The sequence below is a fragment of the Mycotypha africana genome (genome assembly GCF_025528875.1).
Source record: "Mycotypha africana strain NRRL 2978 chromosome Unknown BDF20scaffold_4, whole genome shotgun sequence".
Taxonomy (NCBI): Eukaryota; Fungi; Mucoromycota; class Mucoromycetes; order Mucorales; family Mycotyphaceae; genus Mycotypha; species Mycotypha africana.
Window position 1 is genome coordinate 361201 of NW_026515728.1, and position 19685 is coordinate 380885.

Here is a 19685-nt window from a genome sequence, read left to right on the forward strand (position 1 = left end):
CTTTTTGCTTCCTATCACTACGATCGTTTTTGATTGGCAACGGAAAATAAAAAAAAAATAAAAGCAATTCCTACATGTATTAGAAATGAAAAAGAAGCTTGCAGCAGCCCTATTTGTATCCCTTTTTTGTTCAAAGTTCTATTTTTTTTTTTCCGCAAGTGTCAAAAGACAAGGACAATAAAAGCAATGTCAGCTGCTACCACTACCTATGTCGACGCTTTTTTGGTAAATGAATGTCTGAACATGAGTGTCATTTCGCGACTCTCTTTTTTTGTGACCTTGACCTCATCGCTCATGAAAGAGTGAGAACTGAACTATTTGAAAAATCTTATTTACTAGACGAAAAAACCAAAAGACAGCATTCATATTGTAAGGGAAAGATTGACGAATGCAGCCACTTTAACCAACGAACTAGCCGATTATTTCAAAGAGAGGTATAGAAGTGGATAGTTTTTTGATGTATCAAAGTCATCCCAACACTTTTTTTTTTCCCTATAAGAGCACAAATTGAAGAAACCTATGCGAAAAGTCTGTCAGATGCTTCTAAAAAATTGTATACAAAGGATTTAGGCATTTTAGGGTAAAGATCAGAAACACATTGGATGTGAGTGAGTTGATGATTGGGGGAGGGGGGGATGTGTGCTATTGACAGCTTTCTGGATGATTTACAACTTCTTTTTTAGACACTTTGCACCTGTTTGGGAATGTTTATTGAAAGAGTTTAATCAGATTGCTACATATCATTCAGATATGGCTTTTCAAATCATGGAACAAGTCGAAAAACCGTTACGAAAAGGCGCGACTTCAGAAGAGCATCAACGACTACAACAGGTAGATCCAAATGACGCGCTCATGTAGGAGGGCATAACGCAACGGGAGAGGGGGGGGAAAACACAGCCCTAATTGTATTTGCAAACACACAGTTAGAAAACTCTATTTTAGCAAAAGACGGCAAAAAGACAGTCAAAGGCACTCTTTTCAAGAAATCGAAAAGTAGCTATTCACTTTGGCAAAATGAAGGTGCCGATTATCTACAGCTGCATCAAAAAGTAGATGAATCAAGATTGAATCGCATGAAAACAGTAGTGGAAAGGTTTGAGCAGATTCAATCAGGGCAATTGATGGAAAGAGTCAAAGTAAGAAAACATCTACGTCTTTTTCTTCTTTTTTTTTTCACAGCAAAAAAAGGCTCAGAACACGTCTATCCCTTAGATGTCCAAGGTGACATTGACTCAAGCAGAGGCATTCAACGCACAGCACGATATCAGTGATTTTTGCACGCAAAGAGCAAAGGCTTTGTCGTCCTCATCGTCACCCACTTTGGATACATCCTCCACGCCTTCAAAGACGAGCAAGCGATTCTCCACCATCAGCCATTCGTTTGATCCGCATCGTTCCACAAACAAATGTAAAAAGAAAAATTCATGCAAATTTTCCTACAGGATGGTGGTGTCACTGATACTGTCACCCTCCTCATCCCCTTTTTAGTTAAATCTGTATTTATGAAGAAAAAGAAGCATTCAGATATGCTTTCCGACCCGGACGAGTAAGTCTTTTCTCCCCCCCCCCTTTTTTTTTTTGTAAATCATATCACTGAAAGTGGGAAAAAGCCATTCCTCCTCCCACACAGGTTATTCGGCTGTTACAGAGGAAGAGCTTTCAACGCCTTTGGATGCTACACTACTTATTTCACCGCCCTCCACGAGTCCCTCCATCGTGGATCATTTCTCAACCACCACGAATACAGCACAGCATGTGCCTCTATCTCGTCCTCCTACAACGACGACAACGAGTGGCATGAATGTAAGTCGAGGAAAAAAAGAAAAAAGGTGAGTTTCGCTAGAGCTTGTCTCCTTTCTAAATGGACCTTTGGTCAATGTAGACTGTCCCCCTCGTTGACTCGGATGGTTATGCTATTCCGTCCAATCCACATCATGCGACTCAGATAGCATCCGATGTTTCCTCTCGCAATACATTGGATGATGTAGAATCGTTTCAAAGGTAAAAGGGGTTTGTAGATGGATTAAAAACGACGCTCGTGGTTGGCTCACTTCCCTGCCCTTTTTTCTAGTTTAAAGCTCAACCAAAAATTACAGATAAATATCAAGGAGGATGCTGTTAAGGAGGATACAAACATAGCGAATGAATCCTACACGAAAATGGCAACTATGCTGCGAGAGGTAAGATGACAAAACACACCCTTGTCTTTGAGCGTTGGGTCTCTACATAAATAGAGTGATGATGATTGCTTAAACTAGCACTTGCCATTCTAGAGAGCACCCACACTGAATAGAAGAGCCAGAGGAAGAAGAGAGTAAGACCAGTCTTAGAGATAAGGAAAAAAACTGGGGTCGTTCTGGTTTCTAAAAGAAAAGAATTCTTTTTTGTTAGCACTCTCACTCGGTCGCAAACAGATACCACCTTAACCAACAACCCATCCGCTCATTCAGCGGACAGTAGCCCTCGTGTCGTATCGATGATGGCCGTTTCGTCCCATTCCGGAAACAGTACCAACCCATTCCTGAAAGGGCCCAGTTTCAGCGCCATTTATGCTCGATCCGACACCGCCATGCCACGTTCTTCCTCTATGGTTCACGCTACTCACATGTCGCCTGAGCCGCCGTCGCCCTCTTCTTCTTCCTGCAACAGTAGAGCAACCACCTCATGGCCACCACTTCAGTCCATCCCGGAAGTGACGACGGCTGACCCGTCCACAGCTGTTTCCTCGCCATTCCCTCCCTTGGGACAAGCTGCTGCTGCTGCTGCTGCTACTGCTGCTGCTGCTGCTTCTTCTTCTTCTCAGTCAACTTACATCACTGCCTCCATCACTGAAACGACCCACACGACAGATCCATCCCTGCTACACGTCACAGGTCGCATTCAAATTTACTTGGAACGGATGCACGCAACAGCGCCTGCAGAGGTGCCACTTCGATTAAAGCACACGAACGGTATTCGACACCTCGAACCCAATACAGAGTATCTCCGTGTGGTGAGCGAGGACGAGGAGGGCGAGGTCTACATGCTTCAAACGGACAAGATAGACCACAGCCAGGCCATCCCCCTGTTCACCTACGATATGATGCTCGATGCAACGCGTGCGTTGCCGATTCGACTCTCACCGTCATGGAAATGTGTGGAAGGCACGTCGTATCTCATTCTCAAATATCAACCACGGCCAAGCGCGTTCGACAGTCATGGCGATATCACAGGCCATGTGTCTGTGGACATGTCCCAAGAGCGTGTGCAGCATGTGCAAAGTACACCTCAGGGTAGGTGGGATCAGCAGAAGCGTCGTTTGACATGGAAGTTGAGCGATGTGTTGGCTCACTATGCAGCACAAGGCACAGAAGAAGCAAGACCACCCAGATTGCTGGCCAAGTTCTATGTGGAAGGTCAGAGCTCGCCAGCACCCATTTATTTGAACTATCGCATCCAAAATACATTGCTTTCCGGTATCCAGCTTGTATGTGAAGATGGGACGATCCAAAAGACAGAAAAAATAGTGCAATCAAAGCAAGATGCTGTTTATTCATGATAAAGTAAACCTGCAAAATAATCAAGATGGAACCTCTCTCTCTTTACCTTACCTACCTACTTACATACATACTCATGCACATGCACATAGACACATACATGCAACGACATAAGAAACCCCCTCCCCACACACATACACACACACATACACACACACACACACAATTCATGTAGTACCAAAACAAGAAACCGACATTTGTCACGGTTCAAATATAAACTTGCATCAAAAGTAAAAAAAACTTCATTTTCTCTATTGGATTATACATGAAAAATGTATATATTACATGAAGCATGTTTGAACTATAACAATAATAATTTGATAAACCATCAAACGTGGAGGAAAGGCTGTACAAGTGAAAAGAAAGATCAACATGTTGGTTTGGAAGAAAAGAAAATTATAAATAAGTGGGATGTCTAGAAATGAGATAGAAATAAATACATCAAAAGGAAGGGTAGCGAGGGGGGGGGGTGTTTCTATCAGATGGATTCATTGAACACAACATTGACAATAAGCCGCGATTTTAGAGTGTGCTCGTTGTCGTTGTTGTTTGTCTTGGCGTTGTTCTTGTGACGACGGTTCAGACAAATACGAACAAGCAGCATCCTTGTTCCATTGGATGGAGGATGGAGACGACGCTGGTAAAGTGGATGAGTAGAGACAATCCTCTTTCGGCTGCATTTCCAGCATTCGATCGTGTTCGTTATATTCGACATCTTGTAGAAACGGTGAAAAGGATGGCTGTAGGTCGTATGGTAGCGGTGGTAGTGGTGATAAGGAGGGTGAGGCTGCATGCTTTGTAGTGCGATGCTTTTCTATGGAGGGTCTTTTCACATTCGCCTTTTCTAAATCTTCAGTGGGTCTCTTGAATCCTACAAAACAAAATCCATGATGATCGATAATGATGATGACGTTGATGAAAAAGAGGAGCAAAGGGAAGAGTTTTTTTTTTTTTCCATGAGCATGTGAGCAAATAAATAGAAAGGATGTATGTGTCGGTCAATTAGAGTTAAGATTAAGATGTCGTCGTACCTGTCTCTGCTGTGATCATTTGAGTCGTACTTGTACTTATAAATGTATCATCGTCGTCGTCGTCGTCTTCGTCGTCGTCGTTATCGTCGTTATCGTCTTCTTCATTCTCCTGACGTCTATCGTTCCTTTGTGTAAGCGCTTCTTGGGGTTGTATCCTTGTCCCCTGAAGGTCTTTTACAGACGCTCCTTGCGACATTTCATCGTCATCCTCTTGAGAGATGTTGGATACGCCAGAATCATGCTGCACAACAGCATGGGAGGCTATTGTTTTTGTTTCATGACCCTGACGTTTGTAATCCTCCCATCGCTGTAGATTGGCTTTCATTTGCTCTGTCGTGAACGAAAAGGCGTCACCACAGATCTGTTGAAAGGTCTCAAAGAGGCCCAACGCAACAAATCGAATGAAACCAATTTGAGAATCCTCCAAAATGACTCTGTCACGATCGTTCATAGGCAGTACAGGCAAGTCGAGCTCCTTTTCCAGGTCACCTTGGCCTACAAACTCTTCCACAAGAAGCGTTGCCCATTGGCGACCGAGGGCAAAAGGTCTCGCTACATTGCTGATATCCGCGCATTTGATGAGAGCGGTGCAAAGCAAAACACGCTCTTGCTCCTCGTCTTTCAAAAGTTGGTTGGTTTGAAAACGATGTGCTTGTTCTTTGATTTGAGAAACATAATCCAAATGAAGAGACATGTCGGTAGCTAATATGCTAGAAACAACAATCTTTCTAAACTCTGATGATCCATGACAACCGACGGCAAGTGAGTGAGTGTTTATCATACAATGAAGAAGGATGAGTGATACTCTAACTCGCAAGGAAAAGAAAAGAAAAAAGAGTGTGCTACCTTTATAACTGCTTGATTTGATATCACCTACATGTTGTATAATTTGATGCTTGTAGAGCAACTGAAACAAAGTCATGGAATGCAGACTTTCCAAGACAGAGCGATCATTGTACAAGGTAGCTAATGGATTTGTCGAATTTACCTATGTATCAGCAGCGGGGGGGGGAGGGGGAGGGGTGGGGAAGTGAGTGATATGTTCTTTTTTCCCTTATCAAAAGAGGTGATGCACTCACCAAGAACATATTGTTTACACCAGGATGTCCAGCATCATGTCCAATAGCTGCAATCAAGAGTGCAAATACATCTTGAGGACGTAACAAATCTCGCGGCTGTTTTATAGACAATGGTGGTTGTTCTGGTAACTTGGGCGTGGTGGTGGTAGTGGTGGTATGGAAGGGTAGTATGTTTAATTGACAAAGCATGTAAAATAGACATTGTAAAACATCAACAGCGTGTGCAAAGTTGTGATAAGGATTTTCGGCATGATAAACACTAGCTAACTCTCTGATGAATTCGTGAAACTGGTCTACAGTGTACGATGAGAAGGGAAAACGGGGTGAGTGTCAAGCGCAAAAAAAAAAAAAAAAAAAAAAAGGAAAAAAACCGGTCATTTGGTCTCGTTCTTCAGATTATACCTCTGTCAAAAGACAAATGGGCCAGTGCGGGTAACGTAAGAACTTGATCAAAGATGAGAAAAACGCAATGTAGTAACTCTTGCTGGCTTAATGTAAAGGGATCGAATTCCCAACGATGCACGTTTGCTTCAAGTTCTTTCAATCGTTGGCTAATAGACAAGGGAAAACTTTAGCGTTCGGATGGCTCTTCTTTGACCCTTCTTTTTTTATCGTTAAAGGCTCACTTTGATATGGTATGATCACTATTGTTCAAATTTGGTAAAGTCTTGGGTTTGGTTTTTGGCACGAAATTATCCATCAGAATCTGTGATAAACTATTTGTTTTTGTTAATAGCCAAGAACAAAAATGCTCGTAGGACTCTCTTTCGCACACATTATCGTTCCATATACTTTACTATGTTTCTTTCGATTTTAGCTCGTTGATACGATCGCATAAGCTACGACAGGCAAGAGTCGGTGAGGTCGGTAATGATTGTTGCTGTGGCAATAGAACAGGCGGTGGTGTAGGTAAAGGTGTAGGCATTTCAAAGGTTTTACTACTGTTCTTATCGGACAGATGTCGGTGTAGTTTCTACTTTATGAAAAAGTTAAGGTTATTTCTTTGACTTTTGTTCAGTTGGGAATGTAGAGAGATAACTTTACCAAGAATAAAGTTTTTATGACATTTGGATATAAAGGCTTTAATATGTAATCTGTCGCACCAGCATTGATACAATCCAACATTAAAGTTGGCGAATCATGTCTAGAACAAACTAAGGTTGACCATTGAAAAAAATGACGTTACATTATTTTTTTTTCGATTATCGTCAATGAGAAAAGAGAAGAGCAGTAATAAAATGAACGCTATGAGTACTGACCTACGATAGGTGGTATGCTGTTGGGTAACGATGAGGATGTTATGGCACGCACAGTCTCTTTTACAAACTGGACAGCGTGATGATGAAGTGGTGTTAATAGACTGAGCGTTCTTGATCTTTTACTATGCTGCGTCTCCTGCTCTCGAGAAGAAATAGCATCGAGATCAACCAATAACAAAGTAGATTGAGGCTTATCACTTTGTTTGATTCTTTGAATCACTTCAAAATGGTTCTGTTGAACATAGACTTTGCCAAAGGTGGATTGCAGCAGCTCGTGATAAGTGTCCTCATCTCCTTGATCATTATCAGCAATAACATACGGTCTATCTCGTTGATACAGTAAGATGACAGTGCAAAGTGTTGCGTCCATAGAAAAGTCGCTCGAATACTTTTTATAAGGAGCAGAGGTTAGCAAATGACAAAAAAGAAGGGTGCGTGAAGAAGATGCAGAGAGTATCCAAAAAGGGGAGTTTTGGAGTGGAGAATGAGGAATTGAGGACGAAAAGAAAAAGAGACCCTTAAAATCCTGTATATAAGGTAATAAATTATTATAAAAAAGATTTACTATTTGTCCTAAAGTCGAGAAAAGCGAGCAGAAGGGGAAAAAAGGGAAAACGAGAAGAAAAAAGGAGAAAATTTAATGAGCCAACTTTTTTGTTGTCTTTTAATACTGAAACTATAAAAAAAAAAAAAAAAAAGTCTTTTTTTTTTTTTTTTTTTTTTTGTGTGTGTATATCTGTGTCTGCTTCTGTGGGTGCGTGTGGGTTGTAGGTGTGGGTGTGGGTGTGTCTGTGGAGGTGTGCGTGCGTATCCTCTGTAGCTGCTCTTTTCTTCCTGTGTAACAAAATAAAGGGGTAACTTTTTTTTTTTTTTTTATTCTTTGGCTCTCATGGCTGTTTTACCCACGTGGCATGGCCCGGCCACGTATCAACTTTAAATGTAATAACAACAAAGAGAAAATCATAACAAACTGTAATTGGGACTGTTGTGTGTCTGTGCTACCCATTGAACACTTGTCGCCTATGTTCGCTTGACTTACTGTACGATACGCCAGTAAATCAAAGAATAGCCTATTCCTTGTAGGCATGGAGAATGATCATTTCATAAAAGCTTGTCTGGGTCACCATTTCCTTTCATGATTTAACCCTGTCATTTCTAGGAGAATGCTAGTAAAGCCACTGTGCAGCAGTGAGAGCCAAGAAAAACCCCACCCACCATCCGAACCCGTTCTTCATGATCCCGCATCTTTCTGATCAGGCAACGAGGGGGGGAAAAAAATCCTTCTACAGTTTTGGCACCTTCTTTTACTACATGACGTGAACCCAACATTTGTCATAGCTTGTTATATGGAACAAAATGCCTGTCTTTTTTGGAAAGAAAAAACCTTATATTTCGGATCCTGCCTTTACTTTTTTTGTTCTCTATGTATCAATGAATCATTTATCTTTCTTTTGAACGGCAATAGTGATGAAACTGATTGTGGCTTGATTTCTATCTCAGTTCTAAACAATATTGTCAATGAAGACGGTTAAAATTTTGTTATAGTTCGGAAATGATTTCTTACTATGTTCTTCACATCAATAACTGTAGGAAAGAATCTCACTGCATAGATATACATACATGCACACACACACAACGAATAAACCATCCAATGCCTCTACTAACGGACTATAGAATAGTGGACTGACCAAACTACGACATAAAATTTTTCTATAATGCGTTTGATTTATCTATTGAAATACATAGTAAACTTTTTTCCTGTTCCTTTTTCTTAGCGCTTCGGCGCCGGAGGATAAAGGTGGATCCCGATCAACATGTCTTGGCGCAATTTGTCTAATTACAATCAACACCTGCACAAACGGCACGACGGATACCAAATCGCTCGGTTAGACGCGTGAGTATTCCCGGGTTTTTTTTATGAAGGACAACGCTTCACTCTATTTGGAGCGTGGCAGAATTCAACTTTCTAATGCTATAAAGAAGGGGAGTTGGATTAGTCAGGTATTCTTTACTCAGGTATTCCTTACATGGCACTTCGTCAAATAGTTGAGCGAACCATCAATCAAAGGATTTTTTGACACACAGTCGCTATGTCTTTCGTCTTGGGCCGAATAAACGACAGCTCAAATTCACTTACAGACCTAAGCCATAGTACCACTCAACATGTGAGGTATTCACCTGGCCACAAGAACGAAAGTAAAGAATTTAGTGATACCACCCTTTTGAATGAAAGAGTACAATAAATGAAAGGAACGTATGCCGCAAAGTTCTAGTTGATTTCTTCATATGGATAAAAAATGGCTTTCATGACGTTCATTCTGAAAACAAAGTTATGCTTTCTACTCTTTTATCATGAAGTACAAAATTATCCATTCTGATTGCTACATGCTGACCTCGGTTACTCATGGCTGTTGCTTGAATGAATATGAATATATCATTGATTCGTATCAAACAATTTTAAATGACGACGTTGCCTATCCAACATGATCGACCTTAAATGACCGATCTTTTTGATTTAACAGATGTGCTGCCGGTTTGACCAATTGATGAACCTTTTAAGAGCGGTAGGACTTTCTATTCCTTTTATCTACAATCTCATGTACATATTTTCAAGGGAAGCTATACTCTTTTGGTCCGTTATGTTATCGCTTTGTTCCTACAAGAATAAGATCTTTTCAATAGCATTAGGCATATCTAACGAAGAACAAGACGTCAAACCTTCATCATCATTTAAGCGTCTCTTATTGCAAGTTAGAATTTGGAGAAATTATTGCAAAAGTATCTAAACCTGAAATTACTGACTAGCATAAACATGTCCTCATGATTATAGTATTCCCACCAGACATTACACAATAGACAATCTTTCTTTTTCGTTTTAAGTACTAATTTATCACATCCCCAGCTAATATTTTACCCTTCTTCCATTTCCTTAAACGTGAGATATGTAAGATTATATCTTGTAAGAAACTAATCACTTGAAGTCCTAAGTGTGCTGAATAATCTTGCATATTATTCTTATATTGAAACGCGAATTTTTTTTTTTCAAATTCTGTTCTCTTACAATTTTCTATGCTAGTTATTTTGGAATTTATCATTCTATCTATCTATCTGTACAACATATTTATATATATATATATATATCATTCACGGGTGGTGTTCCTGTTAGCCATTCAAACCACACATAGTTGGGTGAGCCATATTACAGTGTTTGTCTTTGCTATGCCAACATAGGAGTGGGACAACCTCTGTAATGATCGACCTGTCGTTGTTCAGACTGAGGCAAGAGCGTAAGGATGGACCATTTTGGAATCAATGTATTCGCAAGATATTACCAATACTAAGTTAAGAATACAAGTTCGAAAAAGCGACAGATGGCAGACGAAGCGAAGACAAAAACGACTGTAGGAAATAGTCTTAGCCACTACCTCAACTAAATCCCAATACTTATTGATGTGCTACATCGATATAAGCAGTTTACCCACCATTATCCAAGTACGGATAATAATCTTACACACATACCAAATCACGATTGAATAGCTGATTGTCAAAAGGATTCAGCCATAGAGTATGGTGGCTATATTCTCAACTGAATAAGAGTAGAGCTTTTTAAGAACAAGACCGCGCTTTACAGAAAAGCTTATGATTGTAACAGTGTCTATTTAGAGGATCTTTATAAATTTTGTCCTTATTCCACCTTAAAAAATTGCAAGTATGTTGAATAGAAAGCCTCTAACAACTACAACCGTGCAATCTTCATTTTAAAAGTTGGTGATCCTTGATTATAATTGATGCAATCTATTTTCCCGGTATATCCAAAAAAACATGCGCTATTCACTATCCGTTTACCTCCGTTGCTTCCGAGTATGCTTGTAAATTAGATACTTTCACATAAATAAAACTGCTGATGCAAGATTAAAGTGTACAACGACTACCACTCTTATGCTCTCGTTTAATTCGCGTTTGCATCCTTTCCATTGTTGTTCTAGTGGAGGTGGTTTTTTTTTTATTTTATTTTTTTGACGCGTTAATAGAGTAGGATACCTTTCTTTCCATATTCCAAAGTTATTGGACTCTCTTTTTTACAGTGTTAAAAAAGTGTTAAAAAAGTAAGTAAAAAATTTTTTTCTGTCGTCTCATGGCTTGGCATTGAATAGCAGGTGATCGTTTTGCCGATAAGGCTAAAAATCACCCAACATGAACCACGTAAACAACGATTTTGCACTAATGAGACATATAAGGCATGCTAATTATATACAGCATGCCATCCTTTGATTAGTTCAACCCTTACCGCTCCCTTCTCCCGATCTTTCACTTTCAATCTAAGTGTTTCCTTTTTCTATATTTGCGCCAACGTTATGTAAAATGAAAACTAGGAAAAAGATAAAGGAAAGGTATTTGACGCGTCCGTTGGATGCTTACTTAATACCTGCATACACCTATTGAATAACACATGCTATGTAGTTAGAGTAAATATCTATTCAATCTCCTTTTGAGGTTTCAGCTTAGTCGGCAAGTGTTTCCCTCTTTGACGAAGGAAGGAATAGGGCTTCTTCATAGAATCTCCTGAATCTTACACGATAATGCTGTTTTGTCTCTTTCTCTTTTTCCATTCAGCCTTTCGATTAGTAACAAGCCTCTGTCAACGAACTCTTGGAGAGGAAGGGTATCACGTCAAGCATGTATCACCGTTTGACTAGCTTTCATCTCATTGCTGAATGAAATGGGCGTATTTGTTGTTAACATCAGTTAAAAAGGCAAAGGCGGCCTAAATTGCGTTCATACTATGCTCATAAACAGTCATTTATCTTTCTGCTTCTGTCAAATGGATCCACACACACACACACTCTTCCTTTCCCCCGTGAGACAAATCATTCATCAGCATGCAATGTTTAAAAAACCTCTACCGTATCGTCTTCATTTTATACCATATCCCATTCAAAAACTGAATTCTGAAACAACAATAATAGACCTTACATATAATTTTTTCTATTTTGGTATCTCAAATTACCTCCCACAACAAAGAATATGTTCTTTATGAATAAGGTAAGAGACAAAAAAGAGAAGTGACCAAAAACGATATACAAATTCATCTGTTCTCTTTGGCTTGTCAGCAACTTGTATACCAGGAATGGAACAGTAACTACGGAAAAGGATCTTTAGGGAAAGTAGACCCAAGAGAAACCGTGGTTTAGGGTGACGCTTAGAATGGAACATCCATTTTTTATGTTGGTTTTCTTTAACTGTCCTTCTTTTAAGTCTTCTTTTTTTCATAATACTTATGTAAGCGTAGCGTCTCTCTTCCTTGTTGACCCTTGTTCCATCATATATCACTTAAAAAGCTTAGATAGAACTTTTAGCTTAGCAAGGTCTGGAACTGGTTACGGAATAAGCTTCTATTATTGGATCAAACTTTCTTTTTAAAGGCAACGTCATTTTAAAAAAGTTGAGCGTACAAATATATCAAATACCACTTTCTACTTCGTCATGGTAGAAGTGATAGATTAAGATATTGGATGATTTTTTCGGCTGCAACGGCAGGAAGAAGGAGACAGAGGACGGAAGTGAGGGTTGTGCTAGCTGGATTGGGATATGTTCTGATATATTAGATAAGGCATGTCGTTTTCAAGTACATACAATGGCTTTCATTGCGTCTGTTACCAAATACTATACTCCATAGCTTACAAAACTAGCGCATTCAAAAAGTGCGACGATACATCGGCCCATCTGGATCGAGCACTCCATTGTAGCAGAATATTTGAAAAAAATAGTGGCTGAAATGCGTATATAGAAAATTTGTAGAGCTTGTATCCAATACCTCCTCTCTTACTTTGCTTATCCATCATACAAAACAACTTGCTGTTCAAAAGAATGATGGCAAGTATGGCACAGCTTTATACAAACACAATCTCGATAAAATATAGTTCTCTGATATCGTAGACAGACCCATAGCAGTATTTCCCCCATTTGAGGCAAAGACCCAATCTTCTGGGAAGCTAAAATGAAAAATGAGGAGACGTGTATCAAAAAAAGAAACCACATGCCGTCTCAACGCCTGTTTGTTCAACATAAATGAGATTAAGGAGATACGATAAGCCTTTCAATTTGGAGTGTGCTACGAATAAGAAGAGCCGGGGAAAAAAAAAGGAGAGTATAGTAAATTCTATTCATCCCAGTGATGTCTTCTTTTTGTTACTTTGCTATAGAGACCTAAGATAAACAATGCAACATGGAGTACCATCTGAATGACGAAAACTAACGTTATGTACATGTAAATAAAAAGCATGAACCCATTTTTGTTCAGAAAGCAAAAAAGATGGCATACTTGGATCCCAGGTTTACAGATTTGTATGTACTGAAATTCAACAATGATGCATGCTTGGTATGATCACGTATCTAACGCTCTCATACTGTCTGCATTACATACAGTGACGCCCCAAGAATCACTTACATAAACCATCCGTCTGTTCCCTATGGTACTCAGTTTTAAATAAAACGATAGATGGAAATCGTAGCTAACATGTTAAAGATTGATATGGATCCAGTCCGGAGAAAATGGTGTTGATGGTTTCACTACCATACATAGCCTTTCCAAGTGTGTATAACGTAAACCTGTCATTTTTCATCAAGGTGCAAAATTGCCCTCCCCATTATGGCCACACTTAAATTAGAAAAGCTTCCGTTACAGAAAATAATAAAACGGTTAATAAGTGTAGTTTGCACTACCACTCTCGCTACTGCTACTTGGCTACTAATCTTACAATTTGTGTCACATTGCCGTATCAATGTTTATGCTCCCTCCCTTTTAAGAAGCACGAAAAATCTCCCTCTCAAATCTGACATTGTCGAGTTTATCACGTTTACATAAATACATATCATATGCCCACCCAAAAAAGAAAAAGAGCTCCTCACATAACCTCCTGCTTTCTTGCTTTGATTCCGTGATAGGAATTTTGCTCGTGTGCAAATGTTTGTGCTCGTTGATTTCAAAGAAAGAAAAAAAATATAGGGTATAAATAAATCAGTTTAAACAGAAAAAAAAAAATGAATAAAAAATGGGAGATCAGATCAAACAACTAAATCCGTTCTTTTTTTTTTTTTTTTTTTTTTCTGATTGATATACCACTACACTTTGATAATGTCTACTACTACTGATAATAAAGTCATTGAACCTGCTACAACCAACGATACTCCTGCTACTAACATGGAAAACAAACAGATAGATCACGCCCAGCATTCACAAGAACAGCAACCACAACAACAAAATGAAAAAGTATCCACAGCTGTGGTTGATAATACCACAGCTGACCCTACTGATCTTCTCAATGATACCAAGGCTGTTGACGGTGATACCAAAGAGGACGTTACTGCCACCTCTTCTACTGCTGCTGCAACAGAGGCTAGACCTCCTTCTTCTCCAAAGCGCCGCCTTTTCGCTAATCCATTTGGGAAATCAAAGAAGGAAGAGGCCACTACGACTGTAGCATCCGATAAGGAAGTTGCCGTTGCTGCTGATGCTGGTGCTTCACAAGCCCAACCTACCAAGTCGACAAGTACTGGTAGCAAAAAAGAAGATGAAGAAAAGACTGCTTCAAAAAAGCTAAACATTGGTTTTGGAACTCTTTTCTCTAGATCAAAGGTAGGGATTTTTTCTTTTGAAAACTAAGAGGGGAAGCTCTTTTTGCTCACTCTCTCATTCTCTCTCTTTTTTTTTTTTTTTGTTTTTGTTTCTTTTTTTCATTTGGTTTGTATGCATACAGCTTTCACAAAAGCAGGAAGAATCTGTACAAGTTAAAGATACTGCTGCTACAACTACTACAACCAATGCTACTGATAATGAGCCTGTCATTTCAACTGAGTTACCCAAGATTGAACAGTTGCAACCTATTGAAACGGACATCAAGGTGAAGGAAGAAGGAGAAAGCAACAGCAGTAAGGAAGACAAAAAGGTAGAGCAAGCTGTCAAGGAATCAGCAACTGATATTGTTGAATCCGTAACTGCTGAGATTAATGAGGCTGCTAAGGAAGCCGAAGACACTGTTGCTGAACAATTGAATGCTGCTCATGCCAAACGTCAATCCTTTATCAAGCGTCTGTTTGGTAAAAAAAAACCAGAGTCTTCCTCAACCCCTACTACTGAATCTGAAAATAACACGGATGAGGTTCTGGAAGCTGCTCTTGCTGAACAACAAGGTATTACTGAAGGTACGGAGGGACCAAAGAAAGGTAAGCCACATTAAAATAACTTAATATAGGTATCCCCCGGAATTTTGACATTCTATTTGAATTAGATTCATCAGCTGATGATGATAATAATGCTGCTGCTGTTACTCCTGCTGTATCCACTTCTCGCCCCTCTTCTCCTCTCGGTAGATTAACAGAATTGTTTTCCTCAAAGAAGCTTAAAAAGGCAAAGGAAACCACTACTGCTGCTGCTACTACTTCTGCTACTGCTACTGCTACCGCCGCTGGTGCTGACACTGCTGCTAACGAAGACAGCCACAAACAACAAGAAGAAGAAGCTAGTGCTACTGCTGCTGCTGCTGCAAAAGATAGTAAAGAAGAGACCCATGAAGCGGACGAAACCGAAAAAGATATGAATAAGAAGGAAGGAAGCGAACCTAATGCTACCGATATGGCAGCTGCTTCTACCCCTGCTGCTGTCGTTGTATCTGCATAAAGAAGTTATGATGTTTGATTCATATGTAAGCTTCTCTCAATCACGCAACCATCTTCTTTCTTCCTACTTTTTTAACAGTCCCGTGCTAACTAATCTCTAATCGAAAAATGTATAACTTTCTTTTTTCTTCTCTTGCTCATCTATCTCCCTCTTCACTCACTCACTTAGTTTCTTACTACTATTACTAATACTATTATTATAGCGTACATAAATCCTTGAAAGAAGACATATTCTTAATTTCTTAGCAAATTTGTCACTAAATTAATTTCAAAATTGAATAAAAAAAAACGAAAAAAAAAATTCCAAAAAAAAACCTTCTTTTTTACCTGGAAACATAATGTGCATCTACATCTCTAACAGTTTTGCCCCTTGATTTGTTTTCTTCCGTTGATGCAGTTAATTGATCAGTTTCGAAAAAAAAAGGCGTCCTTTCCTCCTGCCGTTGTTTCTTTGCCTCCTTTTTATTTTTATTTTTTTGTTTCCCAATTATTTAACCTTTGGATGAAAAATAATGTTGGCTGCAGATAAGGTGAAAACGGCTATAGTGCAGAAAGAAGACGTGCTTGCTTCGGGTGAACCATCACCAGGAGCAGTATCTCTTATACAAAATGAGCTGATTGATCAAGTCAAACTTCTCATTATCACACATCCTTATTTGGACGATATGCTCCAACATATCAGAAATACAAACATCCCTTGGGAGGTAAAACAAAGACTACTAAAAATAACTGCAAAGGATACCTTTCTTTTTGGAGAATAGTGCATAACTTTCGGCGCGCTTAACTCTCTTTATCTCTCCACCCCCCCCCCCTCCATCCGTACGTTAGGAATATAAAGACTGTGGCTTGATTTCTGTAAATGACTTAGCCATGATAAGACACGTCGAAAACAAAACGGTAGATGAATTAGGACCTATAATGTCAGAAGTAAAAAAAAAACAAAACAAAAAAGTGTAGTAAGGGGCAGCGTTTTACTTGGTCATGTTCGCTCAAAACTCTACATTCATATAAAAAGCACGGGCTATATTATGCAGCTCTTTACCTTGAACTCATGCAGAAAGTTGCTAGAGTAGATGTATTACAAAAAATCCTGGTTTTGATTCATGATATGTTAGAAGGTATAAATATAGAACTCGTAAGAAAGGGTCAGACTGAGTAACATGATTTTGTTTCTTTGAATTAACAAACACCCCTTGGGCCAACTTCACTACTAGAAAATGAAGAGAGAATCTTACTCTTTCACAAGGCAGGAGAAAACGTGACAGGTTTCCCCCTGGAGCCTTTTCACAAGTAAGGTCTTCGATTACACGAACGGGTTTGGCGTTTTTGCTCGTTTATGACATGCCATATCACATATATACTAATAATAATAATGTTGAATTCACTCGATTATTCTTACTATTGATCAAACAATAACAGAGCCTTGACAATCGGAGATGAATTCATTGGCATCCAAGCAAGCAAAATATTAACTCTACTGATCAGGTACGTTGATAAATTCTTAGTGCACTTTTCGTGCCAATGAGTTTCACAATATTGACTTTTACTTCTTTTTAATTTCCCTCTTTTCTATAAAAGTACAACACATCACAGAGATATTGATATCAATGATATATTCAGATGGATGACATTTCAACTACAAAATCCTCGCCAGCATGTGATTGATTTGAACGTTCAAATATTGAATGCTTTGTTTCATATCCCTGAATACAGACGTGCTTTTTGGAACACTACACACGCCATAGATTCTCTTGTCAGTAATCTTAAAAGGGCGCAGGAAAGACATCTTGGGCCTCAGGAGATATACGAGCTGAGCTTTACCATTTGGCTTCTGACATTTGATCAGGAAATTGCAAAGCAATTGGATAGGTACAACTACAACTTTAAGAGTAAATCTCTGCTCTTATTTATTTGGCATTCTACTTACAAACAGTTTTGATATGTAAACTCGTGGAAAAAACTTTCTGCTTAACCTTCTAGAAAATGCTGCATCATACCAACGTTAGTAGAGTTGGCCAAGACAACAGTGAAGGAAAAAGTTGTTCGTGTGATTATTGCAACTTTTAGAGTAAGAATCTTTCGAAAACACTCATCCGGAACGAGATAAGAGAACGACAAAAGAGCACAGGACGCTAATTTACCAAACTAACTATTAGAACATGATTGAAAAAGCTCCTAATGAGAATTTGCCAGCAATGTTGGTGGCAAAGTTATTGCCTCTTTGTGAGCATTTGAAGACACGAAAATGGACAGATCCAGAAATTACTGCCGATATTGTCTTTGTAGATGACGCATTGAAAGAGACGTCTCAAAGCTTAACGTAAGTGTTATGATTCCCGCAATGACAAACGCCAAGTTATCATTAGCTTTTCTATGTCTCATGAACAAATGATTCGATATATGCATAGAACGTTTGAAGTTTTTGCGTCTGAAGTCGAGAGAGGTATGTTACAATGGAGTCCCTCACATTTGTCGGAAACTTTTTGGAAAGAAAACGCTCAACGACTGAATGAAAACGACCAACGACTGTTAAAGTAAGAAATGAAAGAAAGACAGACGAATCAGGGGGAGGTTTCATTTGTTATACTAATACACTCGGTATCAAAACATAATGCCGTTCCTTCTCTTCAGACAATTGACAAGGTTATTGATTTTGTCTGAAAGTGCTGCTGTTTTAGCTATAGCATGTCATGATTTAGGACAGTACATCAAGTATAGTGGACCAGACGGAAGGAGGTAAATGAGAACAGTTCGATGGAATAATAAAAGTAATTTGCCACTGACTCGAGCCATCGCCCCCATAGATATATTGAAGGCTTAGGAGCAAAGCAAAGGATAATGGAGTTAATGACACACAGTGATCCTTTAGTAAAATATCATGCATTATCTGCGACTCAGAAATATTTTTCTATGGTTTAAAAGTTTCCTTAGGTAAATACTATGTTTAACAGAATACTGATTTTAAGTATCGTCTCCATGCAAATTGAATGAATGCCATAAAAATTACTTCTTCTAATAGCAATCGTATTGATTCACTGTGGTTACTCAGTGCCTTTGTGAGTTCAACAATGCGTTGAGTTTTTGTTATTCTTTCTTGAAATTACACGAAGAAAGTTGATTCCTAGCATACTACAGTCAATTGTTATTTGTCTAAGCATAAAAGGTCATTTGTAAGGGGCGTCTAAACCGTCCGACAAAAGGTGTCATCTGAGTAATTGTTTCCATAAACAAATTCAACAGAATATTCGTAGCTGGCTAACGAACGTCTCGAAAAACAATGAGGGTCTATTTTCTTCTTCTTCCTTTTTTTGCTCTACTGTGAAAATGGAGTTGCAATGGACTGTGTTTAATTGCAACTTATTCTTTCACAAGGCTCTTCAACCATTCAATCAGGTACATATGAAGAAAGTTGGTCTATAAAGGGGCCTTGAGAACATAGCATTATTCATCATTCTCTTTCCGTCCTCAAATTTTCGGTTCGTATTTCGAACGGAAGAATATTCGCAATCGTTCAGTGATATGGCAGCATATGAGAGTAGATCAAGAGTATGATTGTTTATTTTGTTGAAACACAGGTTATAAAAATTGAAAGGAAAGACAAAGAGGAATGGATGCAGGTATGATACATCAGAATTGAAAAAAAAAATCTAAAAAAACCCAACCTGTGGGTGGCGAATTGTGGGGATAACGACGTCATCCCCAATAAAGGCAACCTTTTGCGGGAAAAGCTTTCCCAATTTGAGGGGACAAGTAGCTTCAGATCTTGCCCTTATTTTATTTTGCAAAAATTGGTTGTTTTTTTTTTTACTCCATCACCCTCGTTCTTACATTCAACATTAGAGAATCACAATGAGTAAATTGCACGTAGAAGCACAAACAAAGCCTATTTATCATGACCCATGGGCCAAAAGAGAAGCTTGGCGTAAACATCCTATCTTCTCCAAAACATCCAATTTCAGAGCCATGTTCCCCGGTTTAGGTATCGCCACTGTCGCTTTTGCAGCCTACTGTACTTACGAACATTTCTTCATGGATAAGAAGAGCCATCATTAAACGGATATACCTTATTATCATCAAACGACTGAATTAAAATTGTACTCGACC

The 19685-nt window shown here is 39.0% G+C and overlaps 6 protein-coding genes across 6 annotated transcripts; 4 read left to right on the top strand and 2 right to left on the bottom strand.

Annotated features, from left to right (window-relative positions):
* Positions 1–104: 104 nt before the first annotated feature.
* Positions 105–3761, top strand: BDF20DRAFT_986753 (muniscin domain-containing protein). The gene is made up of 12 exons (XM_053085225.1): positions 105–225; positions 340–434; positions 500–580; positions 684–831; positions 924–1136; positions 1213–1408; positions 1489–1546; positions 1611–1803; positions 1883–2001; positions 2072–2180; positions 2274–2314; positions 2371–3761. Exons 1-12 carry the CDS (start codon positions 187–189, stop codon positions 3536–3538), a joined length of 2460 nt encoding a protein of 819 aa, XP_052936949.1. The 5' UTR covers positions 105–186; the 3' UTR covers positions 3539–3761.
* BDF20DRAFT_862861 (uncharacterized protein) lies at positions 3755–7522 on the bottom strand. The gene is made up of 9 exons (XM_053080633.1): positions 6906–7522; positions 6691–6800; positions 6444–6619; positions 6273–6362; positions 6049–6197; positions 5647–5939; positions 5414–5555; positions 4568–5302; positions 3755–4407 (listed from the first exon to the last, which is right to left on the bottom strand). The coding sequence occupies exons 1-9, from the start codon at positions 7273–7275 to the stop codon at positions 4025–4027; spliced, it is 2448 nt and encodes an 815-aa protein (XP_052936950.1). The 5' UTR covers positions 7276–7522; the 3' UTR covers positions 3755–4024.
* A 3568-nt stretch (positions 7523–11090) lies between these two features.
* BDF20DRAFT_834415 (uncharacterized protein) lies at positions 11091–12176 on the bottom strand (the record flags this gene model as incomplete). Its single annotated transcript, XM_053078735.1, has 5 exons — positions 11091–11126; positions 11194–11241; positions 11332–11341; positions 11831–11854; positions 11914–12176. 5 exons carry the CDS (start codon positions 12174–12176, stop codon positions 11091–11093), a joined length of 381 nt encoding a protein of 126 aa, XP_052936951.1.
* A 1477-nt stretch (positions 12177–13653) lies between these two features.
* Positions 13654–15841, top strand: BDF20DRAFT_862881 (uncharacterized protein). Its single transcript, XM_053080634.1, has 4 exons — positions 13654–13912; positions 14066–14541; positions 14663–15128; positions 15194–15841. The coding sequence occupies exons 2-4, from the start codon at positions 14107–14109 to the stop codon at positions 15580–15582; spliced, it is 1290 nt and encodes a 429-aa protein (XP_052936952.1). The 5' UTR covers positions 13654–13912; positions 14066–14106; the 3' UTR covers positions 15583–15841.
* Positions 15842–16093: 252 nt separating this feature from the next.
* BDF20DRAFT_817534 (ATPase V1 complex subunit H) lies at positions 16094–18500 on the top strand (the record flags this gene model as incomplete). Its single annotated transcript, XM_053077268.1, has 11 exons — positions 16094–16285; positions 16410–16508; positions 16597–16699; positions 16796–16871; positions 17001–17066; positions 17160–17450; positions 17562–17649; positions 17738–17901; positions 17990–18115; positions 18213–18317; positions 18386–18500. 11 exons carry the CDS (start codon positions 16094–16096, stop codon positions 18498–18500), a joined length of 1425 nt encoding a protein of 474 aa, XP_052936953.1.
* Positions 18501–19430: 930 nt separating this feature from the next.
* BDF20DRAFT_905580 (NADH dehydrogenase 1 beta subcomplex subunit 3) lies at positions 19431–19634 on the top strand (the record flags this gene model as incomplete). Its single annotated transcript, XM_053083176.1, has 1 exon — positions 19431–19634. The coding sequence occupies one exon, from the start codon at positions 19431–19433 to the stop codon at positions 19632–19634; it is 204 nt and encodes a 67-aa protein (XP_052936954.1).
* Positions 19635–19685: the final 51 nt, after the last annotated feature.

What these genes read in the sequence shown, in the direction of transcription:
- BDF20DRAFT_986753 (XM_053085225.1), top strand. Translation starts at nt 187, where the DNA reads ATGTCAGCTGCTACCACTACCTATGTCGACGCTTTTTTG. An exon ending in GCATCGTTCCACAAACAAAT is followed by an intron (nt 1,409 to 1,488) that starts GTAAAAAGAAAA and finishes TCCCCTTTTTAG; the next exon opens with TTAAATCTGTATTTATGAAG. An exon ending in CGACAACGAGTGGCATGAAT is followed by an intron (nt 1,804 to 1,882) that starts GTAAGTCGAGGA and finishes TGGTCAATGTAG; the next exon opens with ACTGTCCCCCTCGTTGACTC.
- BDF20DRAFT_862861 (XM_053080633.1), bottom strand. Translation starts at nt 7,275, where the DNA reads ATGGACGCAACACTTTGCACTGTCATCTTACTGTATCAACGAGATAGA. An exon ending in CCATTTGTCTTTTGACAGAG is followed by an intron (nt 5,940 to 6,048) that starts GTATAATCTGAA and finishes CGTACACTGTAG; the next exon opens with ACCAGTTTCACGAATTCATC. An exon ending in CAAATCAAGCAGTTATAAAG is followed by an intron (nt 5,303 to 5,413) that starts GTAGCACACTCT and finishes ATGGATCATCAG; the next exon opens with AGTTTAGAAAGATTGTTGTT.
- BDF20DRAFT_862881 (XM_053080634.1), top strand. Translation starts at nt 14,107, where the DNA reads ATGGAAAACAAACAGATAGATCACGCCCAGCATTCACAAGAACAGCAA. An exon ending in CTCTTTTCTCTAGATCAAAG is followed by an intron (nt 14,542 to 14,662) that starts GTAGGGATTTTT and finishes GTATGCATACAG; the next exon opens with CTTTCACAAAAGCAGGAAGA. An exon ending in TACGGAGGGACCAAAGAAAG is followed by an intron (nt 15,129 to 15,193) that starts GTAAGCCACATT and finishes TATTTGAATTAG; the next exon opens with ATTCATCAGCTGATGATGAT.